Here is an 11,234-nt window from a genome sequence, read left to right on the forward strand (position 1 = left end):
TACTCTCCTTGTCCTATCACGGTGATCAGCCGCACCTTCTGAAACGTTCTACTTAATCAAACCATCTCTACAGGCTGACCTCTGTTGCTATGTGGGAGGGAGCGGAGAGCAGAATTTATTACACTGCTGTTTCATCAGTGCCTCGCTGAAACTCCAGTGCAATTCTGAGATGACAATGTGATGATATTCTGACACATGTTGCGATATAATTTGAAAAGACCGAATAGTGACTGATTTAGTATAGTAAGAAAATATTTATGATATCTTACATCTCTTGATTTACATGAAATTGTAATGTTCACTTCCGTAATTTGGCCTGCCTCAAGGAAAATTTTAAAAGGAACTGATATATAAATTCCATAAATTCAAGTTCCTACAGTTGTCAAATATCAAAGGGAGAAGTTTTAACACAGCTACAGCTTCTGCAATCCACTTCTTAATTTTATGAAGTGAAAAACGTGTCAAAACATTTTGCTCAAATGACTCATTGCAAAACCCTGTCCGAGGAGGATTGCAAAATCTTGTAAAATCTGGATCACTTGTACTTTGTGTGTCCCTGTTGGATGGTTCTTTATTCACTTCACTCCAAGATGATCTTTTAATACAAAACAAACCGCACTGCACTATTTAGTCAGACACGCCCTGGGAATGTGCGTCCTGCTTCCACGGAGATCAAACAGGGGAATTTAGCAGTATGCAGCACAGAGAAATAGTACCAAAATAAGAAACACCCCTGGCATTTAAGAAGACAGGCCTCAATATGATTGAAATGGCACATTGTGCCATGATTGCAGCCTCCAGTAATGTAGATCTACAATACCCAAACACCCCCAGCTGTTGAGGCCTCGTGTTAGCCAGTGTTTGGAGAGGTAAAGCCTGACTTAAACACAAGCCCAGTCACCTTCCCTCTCGGTGCCCTCTGCCCCCCACGCCCTCGGCTCCTGCTAAACCAGCTCCTCTTGCTCCCTCCTTTGTCTATGTGTCAAAATGAACCAAATGTTTTTCTTTTTCCTCCTGCTGCTAAGCAACCTGGGGGATTCAGAATGCTGCAAAGGATTTCAGTCTTAATCCAAGCCCTGGGTTTTGCAGAGTCAGCTGGTTCGGGTGCAGTGGTATTGTCCATTTCAGTGCCCTGGCCGAGTTAGCACTTTTTTCCCCCCGAGTTTTTGATAGAATCCTTGCTAACAGTACCGTCTGTCACATCCTATCGTTTAATAGGTGGAAGCACTGACGGTTCCATGTGGATGGCAAAATGGTACACTTAGTTTTATTCCAAGTGTCCGAAAACAACATGTGCATGAGTATTTGGATGGGAAGTGATTGGATTTGGTGAGCAGGGGCAGGCAACAGACCTTTTGATGGAAAGTAGCTAGAGCTTATGAAATACTCCAGTTTTTCCCCAAAATATGAGGCTACAACAACATTACTGACAGTTATCCAGTCCTTCAGTGAAGCAGATTTTCTCAGTTTGCGTGTTCCACAACAGCTTAAATAGAAATTATGGCACCATTTGAGCACTATTCGTTTTTTTTAATCAATTTTAGCAGCAAGCTAGTGTCAGCAGTGGAGTGAGATAATGTGCTTATATTCCACAAGTGTGACCTAAAACCTCTTTATACACAAAGTGCAGTTTTACTGTCCAAAGAGGGACAAATGTTAATGAAGTAGGAGAATCGCTGACTTGATCTCCTCTCCAGTCCTCTTGGCACAGATGGCCCATTAAGTCCTCGAAGACTGAGAGGTCAAATCCCAATCTGGGCCACGGTGGGGCCATAGCATCAGCGTTTATGTCTGTGTAGCTCCTAATGTACAAGATATAGTCTAAGATCCTCCTTCGGGTAAACAATGAAATGCAACAAATTTTTAAAGTTAGAGAATTCTTATGTTTCCAGTGTTCTTTAATGTGGAACTGCTAAGCTGTAATTTACCAATGCTGGTAGTAAATAAATAATGACACAGCTCATAGGGAATATGATGCCAAGATAGGAAATCTTTTATTACAGAGAAAAAAAAAAAAAAAAAAAAAACTTTTCTTCCAAAATATAGAAATCTGTACAACTTCCGCACAATCAATTTACATGAACTGTACAAATTTACAGCAGTTCATCACAACATACCCAAGGAAAAGAAACTGAACACGATAAAGATGTACTGACATGAGATCACAAGATAGACAGCTTTTCTTCTTGGGTAAGCTCAGATTTTTTTGTCTATTTTCTGGTTTTGTACGTAAATAGAAAAAAGAAAAAAAAAGGAAAAAAAAAAACTGAAAAGCAAAGAAAAAAAAACAAAAAACAAAAACAAAGGATACGTCTACACTTACAGATCATGGAAACTAATATTTTTTACCAAAACAACTTTGGTCCTTGCCAACACTCCCATCACAAATGGCTTCACTTACGAAAAGCGTTATCCATGTTAAAAGATGAAATACAAAAAGGAATACATCTAAAAACACCTCAGGATAGCAATTATTGGCACTTCCCATGTGTAATGTTATGTACTCTACCATTTGTTGTACAGTTACAATACATTCTACAATATGTAAAAACACCTTATATGTGAAAGTGGCAATAATTCAACTAATTGATGACAATATTGACGACGACGACAACAAAACTGTTCTTCCCTTCCTGTTTCATGTCTTAACATGCACAACTTTTCCATAAGGGTATTTATTGAATGTCCGAGGCCTGAGTTTGGCAATACATTCCAGGAGAGACTCCTCGCGTCTCAAAAAAATGTCACACAACTTCAACTTGACATATTTAGTGCATTTTATGTGCTATTTTACCTCTGACTACTCAAAGCACTCTCACGACAATTCTGTAACCTATGTGCGCACAAACTGAATGGATGCCGTTTAAATAATCAATATTACTGAGGACTTAAACCATTTCGGATGGTGGTAGTACAGTTGAGAAGGTGTCGTAGGGGATTTGGGTTTAATTTTTTGAAGTTTTGTAGCTCTAAAAACAAAGTCTGTTAGAAGTGGGTTAGATCACCAGACTAAAAATCCTCCTTAAAAAAGAAGAAAAAAAAAAAAAAGAAAAAAAAAAAAGGATAAAAAGGAGAAAATGGGGGTGGCAAAGTGGAAAGATGAGAAAATCTACCAGTGTGACCATAAAATACATCTAGAGAAAAGTGAGACGAGATGATCATCCCGCGTCCGAAATATAGACCAATCTCAAAACATCTTGTCATATGACATTAAAAAAAAAAGCTATAATGGAGCAGTGGGATTTTAAAACTGGTGTCCATCACGGAAACCAAAGCTCTGGGCTCCCTTCCCAGCCAGCTCCTCACCATCTGGCCAACATGGAACCACTGCTTTTCACAGATCGCTGAAGGGAGTATCAGCAGAGAGCGGCGGCGGCGGGGGGGGGGGGGGGTTGCAGTGCGTCAAAGGCTATAGCTCTATTACCCATGATCCTCTCAGGCTTAGGGGAGCTTAAACACCCATAGGTCTGGTGATGAGTGGTGAACCAGCCTGCCGTGACAGATTTGGCCAGCGGCTAAGGCCCGAGCAACACCAGTAGCCGTGCCAGCATCTGTTCCAGCTTGCTGGTAATCACTCAACCCCAGAACCAGGAGTGAAGTGGGGGTACGTCAGACAGCCATCACATCCTTTCATATGCATGTAAACAGTTGCTACTCAAACTCAGAAATCAAGTGCGGCGCAATCCAGTGAGATGAAAACAGAAAACAATGGCCTAGTACCCTCAATTCTTCATCTTTGATCCATGTTTCCTCGTCTCTCACTAGCCCCCCCTAGTGCAGCTTGAGCACGCCGAGCGCGTGTGCTGGTTTTTATCCATCACTGCTGAGGGAGGGTTGAGGGCTTCTGGTCAGGGTGGGGGGATGTTGAATGAGTCCAGAGGGGGGGCTGGAGGGATTTTAGCTGCCCTGGACAAAAAAAAGAGTCCGGCCCTGGCTCCCCCTCTCTCACACCAGCTCCCCGTCCCCGCCTTCCTTACCCAACTCCCTGCAGTAATGGATGATGATATGTGTCACATTAAGTCTACCTGCATCCACAGGGGGTCACCTAGCAGCATGCTGGCTAGCTTTTGGCTGAACAGGAGGTCTGAGCTGAGGGGTGATATGTGGCACTTGAGGCACTCTAACCCCCCACACCAGCAAGGGGAGGGGTTTGAAGCTGCCAGGCTGGAAAGAGGACACCTCCAGTGAGGTGTCCAGGCAGCTCAATGCACCAGGCTCGCTCGCATAAGCCTGATATTAGTTTATAATCACTAATGGCTCATAATTCATGACAATGAGGTCTCCATAAGGCAGTGCACCTCCAATGCACACAAAAGGATAAGTGTCTCCCTTTTACAAGACCTTGGAAATAGCTAATGCAAATGAAAATAGAAGGCTGACAAGGCCTGGTGTTGTTTTTAATTCAAGTTAAAATTAATCTCTGAACAGTCTGTGCTACAGACCTCCCTTTGGCCAAAGACTCACACAGTCATCACTTAGTCCAGACCTTTCAGACTAACGTTTTTTTCTTTTTTCTATCAGCAACACAAATCACCATCTGTGTGTGTGTCTGGGGGGAAACAGCTTAGCTCTGCATCCCGCCAGAGCGAACAGTGCCATATGAACGGATGACAGAATGTTTCTAACATACCACCAAAAATACTCTCCACCTAAAAATCAACAGCTCTGAAATGTTCACAAATACAGTGTAAAAAAGGTTTTGAAATCCAGAGTTGCACACTCCCGATTTAATAGACATGAAGTCTACCCCAACGTGGGAGCTACAGTATGAACAAACGGCTAAAAACGGGGAGGGTAATAAAAGCGGTGTGAAAACATGACATTCGAATGGATGGAATGCAGGCGATTTTCTCTAAAAAAAGTACACATCCCACACAATCTCACGTCAAAGTGCATTCAATGTCAATTCTAACAGGGCCACATGACCAAAATTTGGGTAAAATAGGCCCCCCCTTTGCTACACTTTGAATTTTGGTGATGCAGGAGATGACAAAGTGGTTGGGGAAAAGGGGGCAAAAATTAACAACACAGGAACTTGATTGTGAATTTCAACAACATTCATCAACGAGGGGGAGGGGGGAGGAGATGGGTCCCCTGCGCTCCCCCAGAAAGCTACACATACATGGGTGATGGGAGGGCGACAGTGCAACGGGACACGCTGGTATCCATAGGTAACAGGTGTCACAACACATTCCACTTGCACTTACATACAGGCCGAGAGAAGGTTGAGATGAGGGTTTTCTGAAGCGTGTGGATGGTCGAAAGGGGGAGGAGGTGCGGTCGAAACTGAAAAGCCTTTTTCCAGCTACAAGATAAAGAAAACTAATTCCCTGTGGTCCAAAAGGGTGTTTTTATTATAGAAAATAGAGATGCTCTTAATGGGTGTTTCTTTACCTTGAGCTTGGATTGTGAAAGGCACAGTCTCAACCTCAACTTCCTCCCCACCCAGGAAACAAAAACAAATGAACAGTAAATTGTAAAAACCTCTGGATTTTGAAATTCAATGGATAGTTCCTGGTAAAAGTTCCATACAATTTAGGTTTTGGTGTTTTGCGGTGGTGTGTTGAACATGTACCCATAGTTACCACAAGTAAGAAAAGTGCAAAGTCAAGGATAGCCCCTTCAGAGATGGAGCTGATCACCATGTTGTTTACAGTTGAGGGGGGAGGACCCGGTCTCCATCGGGTTCCTGTTTGGATGGTTGGTTTAGCTGCCCCAACAGTTCCATTTCCACAAAGCCTCTCCTAAAAAAACGGAGTGCCCAGCTGATCCAATGACAAAACAGAACAGATGACAATGGGAAGAGAGGGTAAAAAATATCAAACCTACAAGGTTTCCATCACCTGGACGATAGGCCACATCCTCTGTTTTTTTTTTCTTTTTCTTTTTTCTTCTTTCACTATTTCATTTCATATTCTTAGCTTTAAAAAGGCTCACCCTGATCTGGTCAAATGATCTGACCAGGCATGGCGTGACCCTGAACAAAAGTAGGCCGTGGTGACGGTGTGCCTCTTTAACTGGACACAGTCATCATATTGTAGGCTTTGGAGGGACTGGTTCTGCCCAGCACCATCAGTTCCTCCTTGCAGCTGATGTGACTGTCCACCATGGGGCTCACCGCCCCGCTGTTTCCTGAGGGGGAGCTGGCGGTGGCGGTTGCTGGCAATCCTACGGGGCCGGGCTGCGACTCGTACAGGACGCAGATGGAGCCGTCCTCGCCGATGCGGTACGACACCTCGAAGGGGTCCACCCAGAGTGTGAGCTCACTGGGCAGCAGCAGATAGAGTTGCTGGATGGTCAGGCCGATGCGCTGGCCTGCCTGCCACACCAGTGGGTCCATCTTGTGGTTGATGCGGATGCAGCGGTAACCTGAACCCTTGCAGGGCCGGTCTGGGAACCAGTGGTGCTTATATTGCTCTGTGGGAATACAGAAAAGAGAGAGAGCATGGAGAGAAAGTTTAGCTTTGGAGTGATAACCATCAGACTGCTTGCACTAACACCCAGTATGGGCAAGACCACGTCACGATCGGCGACAGAGGCCAAGAGAAAAAGCGTCAAGTAGAATCAGTATGTGACTGCAGACGTCAGCGGCGACTGTAGGAGAGATCTGTGGTGAGCTGGAGTTGAACAAATGTCAAAACACCAAGACAGACTGTACTTTGGGGTAGATAAGTGCACATGATTTAATAAACATTAAGATTGTAAAAAAAAGTTTGAGAAAAATGGGAACATTATTAAATAAATTAAAAACCCAACTTATTTGAAAGCAAACTGTGTGACAAATCCTAACCTACTATATTTTGAAATAATTTTGCATTTATCTAAAGGTTTAGATCAATTTAATCTCAAGCAAAACACTGCTGCCTGATGTTTGACTGTGTGTACTTACGGGGTGTTTCCTATATTAAACAAGAGTAAAAGCTTAATGTTTAGGAGAAGTAGATCTCAATTTCATGTTATGTGCTTGTGCCAGGAGGTAATTTCAGTGGTCATAAAACTAGATGGGCTCTGACTTTTCAAAATAAAATCATCGAATACATTAAGTGTAACGATTTACAGATGTTGAGGAATCTTTTTTGTCTAATAAGCAAAATCTTTATGATCCATTAACTTTAGTTACTGTGTAAATTTCCCCCTTATGTTTCATGAGTAATAACCGACTGTTCCTGTAGATGTTTTACAAAAGGAAGATTTGGCCTTTAGCTTATCAGAATTAATCAAAGCGTACTTATTTACGCTAAAGTACAGGGCGTAGTTGTGGGCGCTTGAAAAAGAAAGGAAAGAATACCGTCACCACCTGTTACAGACCTGATAAGAGGCCACAAACAGCCGGCCAGTGGCACACCGTGGGCCTACGTGACAAAAAGGGAGCCACAAGAGTTGCACAATCCCTCCCTTGGCCGTGGTCACTTTCAAAAAAAAAAAAAAAAAAAAAGTCTCCTATGACTGGCTGACCAAAAACACCACAAGTGTCCCGGCCAGCCATCTGAGACAGGCTCTCTCTGAGGGAGAAGATGTTTGTTTTTTTCCTTGTCTTTGAGGAAGTCTTAGAGGCGCAGTGAAACTAGTGACTCACAGTGACGGCAGTCACAGTGCGCGTCAGGCATTTAGTGGTTAAGCTGATGAGGAAAATAAAACTTTTGTCTGTTTGGGCAATATGATCAAGTAAAGCATGGCTCATTCCTTCCTTATAAGTTCACTTTTGGCATGTTAAAAAAAAAAAAAAAACCCTTTCCCATCTTCTTGTAGCTGGATAGCTTTAAATCTTTTGTCCTGACCTTTTCATTTATTGATCTCCCCATCTTAAGGAGCACACCTACCCCCCCCCATTTACCCTGACAAGGCTCATCCATATTGAATTCCAAATGCTGGCAACTGCATTGTGACCAAAGAAAAAAACAGGGCTAAGCGAAGTAGGCCCGGATTCAAGCTGGGGCCCGCAGGCCACCTGTATGCATCTACAGGATTATAACCCCAGCCCCCTCCCCCCGCGTGTCTTATCACAGAAGGCTGTGTACTGCCGAGCTAATGGAGGGGTTGGCTCTCGTGAAAAAAAGCACAAGGGGCTGGATGATTTTCCGGCCTCGGGCCGAGCCACAAAGGCAGCTACCTACAAACCCTGGAGCAGCTGGGAAAGGATCAGCTCAGCAGGGGCTATTCTTAAAAACGAGGGCACAGGGGAGGAGGAGGAGGAGGATGATACGGGAAACGGAAAAGTTAGCAGCCAAGTGTGCGCTTAACCTAAAGAGTTTAGCAAAAGAGGGTTGTTTATTCACTGGGGCTGGCCCCGAAAACCAAAAATACATTAAGTGAGCTGGTCCTGGCCTAGCTGCCGGGCCGGTGGATATTTCACATTTCAAACCTTTTGCTGGAGGAGCGTCAAATCACGCTGCAAATCATGGGAAGAAGTGAAACCCTGCCACAATTACGCAACTATCGTGTTTTCAATCTGGTCGCTGGGAATGATTTCCCCACTTCCCTTGGCTCAGCACAAACAAGGGGAGTTAGGCACCCAGCTTTTCAACCCGCAGACACAATAGTGGGTGACTGATGTTTCCAAGAACAAAAGCACTCTGGCTGGCCTAGTTTAGTAGCAGCGAGTCCCACAGGGCACTACCACATACTCACTTTTGTTTTCATACATTTGCCCCCCGATCAAAATGGACTTTGTCAAACACACTTATCTTTTCATTTAATTAGATTATAAATCGGCTAGAAGGTTTTTATATTTTATTTTTAAAGAGCAGCAGTTTCAGAAGCTGTCTTAAATGTATGTGACGTCTGAAAGACGACAGACTAATCCTTGTAACTTATAGCACATTGACATAATTCACGTTTACGTCCGCTAAATATAGGGTGGGTTAACTCTGTTCCAGCGGATTCCCCCTCCATTATGCTGCCCTGCCTCCGTGTCTTTAATGTCCCCCTATAGGCGCCCACCAAAACATCCCCTCCCCCCACACGAAGGGGCCTCCCGGCGGACTCCATCCGACTCCCAACTTTTTTTGTCTGTTTACAAACACCGCCGTCGAATTGAGCTCTCACGCATTTTGTTTCCTTTGCTAAATGCCATGATGTGCTTCACTTAAAACACTAGTTTCTCAAAATAAAAACACAAAAAACAAAATACACAACCCTAAATCATCTAACACAGCAAATAGTGAGGATCCAACTATTAACTGCAGTTTGTCTGTGGTACCAAACCGTGAGTTAGAGGCTCCTTGCAACACCCCATTGTTCTTTTGACCTCTTTTAAAGAAAACCAGTCATATTCTTATAGAATCTGTCTAGAAAATGCTTTTATTGTGCTTCAAAAAAGAACTTATTTCAATAATTCTGCAGCCCTTTTGCTTTTGCCACGTATCTTGTTTATTTAATTCACGGGTGGCTTATATAGATATATTCGACTGAAAACCAAATTCCTGCGAACTAAGATGCGTCTTTGAATAACTGAGGCCCTTATGTGGGAAATGTAGGTCATCTGCTGTTGTAAACGGAGCGAGGCAGATGTATGGCAGCTTTAGAGCCCTGGGACTGGAATGTGTTTACAGCAGGAAATGAGACGCCACCCCCCCTCCTCCCCAACCGCACTAATCTGTAAAAAAAAAAAAACCCCGTTACACTCGGTGATATTCGCATCAAACCTGTTGATAAAACGACATCTCGGTTTGCTGGGAAATTTTTTTTTCTCTTCTTCTTTAGATTTCCGTCCATTGTCAGAGGTTATTAGAGCGAAGGGGGTGATGTGGTACAACAAGTGAATCACGTTTTTAACAACGTGGTCAAAACAGAAAGCCTAAAAAAAAAATAAAAAAAAAAATAAAAACCAAGTTGTGTGTAGCAAGATTATAAACTCGTCATTGAAACCCGCAAAATAAGACGTCTTCAGATGACTTTATTGTTGAATAAACGTTTGAAAATGTTATGTTTTCGGTGCTGAGATCAAAGTGCGGCCTGACATCGGACGTGTTTTCATTATTAATCCATACCGTTCAATACATTACGTAATTGAACAGCCTCTACCCACTCACCGAGTGGCTGTTTTGCTCCATTCTTCGAGGCGCACTTCCTTGTTGAGGCCAACCCCCCCCCCTCGGTCTTTTCCTTCTCCCAAAACAAAGTAACAAACTAATCTTTGACCAAACGGGTTTTCTTTGTCCGATATCCGACGGTTTAATCGTCGACCGATCGTTTTAGATCATCCGGTGTGTTTACACTCGGGGTTTTTTTTTTTTTTTTCCTTCCTTCTCCTCCTCTCCGACGTGCGCAAACAGTGGTGCGCGCTGGTAGCGCTGATAGCGATACTTAGGAGAACAAAGAAAGGCTTCTTTCTGAATCCTTCTCAAACAGATTACGAGCCGAATTTACGCAGTTACGACTCAAACGTAAAAAAAACACAAACCCCCCCCCCCAGGCCTAACGTTTGAAACTGCAGCGTTTAATGTTTTTTTTTTTTTTTTGAGCGGCCTTTGGCGAGCGGAAGTGGCTATTTTGTTTTCTGGATCCCTTACCTGCCAAAATGTCCTGTAAGCTTTGGCTGAATGTTTGGACCTGCCGATCGTTTACGTGTCCTTTTACCCGCAGGAATCTCGACAGAAATCCGACGGCGGCGTTGATCTCTGGTTTCATCGTTCCCCGGGCACAAAGGGTATGCATTGAGAAAGGCAACGGCGACGATCCGTGCGCGTTTGCTGCTGCTGTTGCTGTTGTTGTTGTTGTTTTCTCTACGTGTTTGTCCGGCTGTTCGCCTTCCTCTCCGCTTCTGAGCAGCGATCCGTGTCTGTTGGCGCTTGTGTTGTTTCTCTTGGCATTTATTGGTCGAGGTAGAGGGGGGTTTTGCTTTCAGAGAGAGTCCGCGCGCTAGGACGGTACAGTGTTAGGAAATAGACGCCCGCTGTTGGTAAATACATGGGGTTGGGAGGGGGGGTTGATGTCCCTTGTCGCCACGGTGGCCAACCCGCCCTGCTCGCTTTCCACCTCCAGAGTGAAGCGCTCGGGCTCCGGGAGCGGGGCTTTATAGCGCCCCCCCCCCTCCTCTCTCCCTCCTCCCTCGCCGCGGACCACAGGCTGCTACAGCAACGACGGCGCACCAATCAGCGGGCCCGCCCCCCCTCCGGCCCCGAGGAGCGACGTATGGGCGGAGTGCGGCGTTCACGTCACGGCCCCTGAAAATAAACAGAGGCACCCAGCATGAAGCCGCGCCGCGTTCGCGGGCCGTCGGAAATACGCCGAGC

At 44.5% G+C, this 11,234-nt stretch overlaps 1 protein-coding gene across 1 annotated transcript; it reads right to left on the reverse strand.

Moving 5' to 3' along the window:
* Positions 1-2,018: 2,018 nt before the first annotated feature.
* On the reverse strand, positions 2,019-10,971 carry btg1 (B-cell translocation gene 1, anti-proliferative). The gene is made up of 2 exons (XM_040145568.1): positions 10,512-10,971; positions 2,019-6,417 (listed from the first exon to the last, which is right to left on the reverse strand). The coding sequence occupies exons 1-2, from the start codon at positions 10,654-10,656 to the stop codon at positions 6,014-6,016; spliced, it is 549 nt and encodes a 182-aa protein (XP_040001502.1). The 5' UTR covers positions 10,657-10,971; the 3' UTR covers positions 2,019-6,013.
* Between the last annotated feature and the right edge of the window lie 263 nt (positions 10,972-11,234).

The sequence above is a fragment of the Xiphias gladius genome, chromosome 2, assembly GCF_016859285.1.
Source record: "Xiphias gladius isolate SHS-SW01 ecotype Sanya breed wild chromosome 2, ASM1685928v1, whole genome shotgun sequence".
Classification (NCBI taxonomy): domain Eukaryota; kingdom Metazoa; phylum Chordata; class Actinopteri; order Istiophoriformes; family Xiphiidae; genus Xiphias; species Xiphias gladius.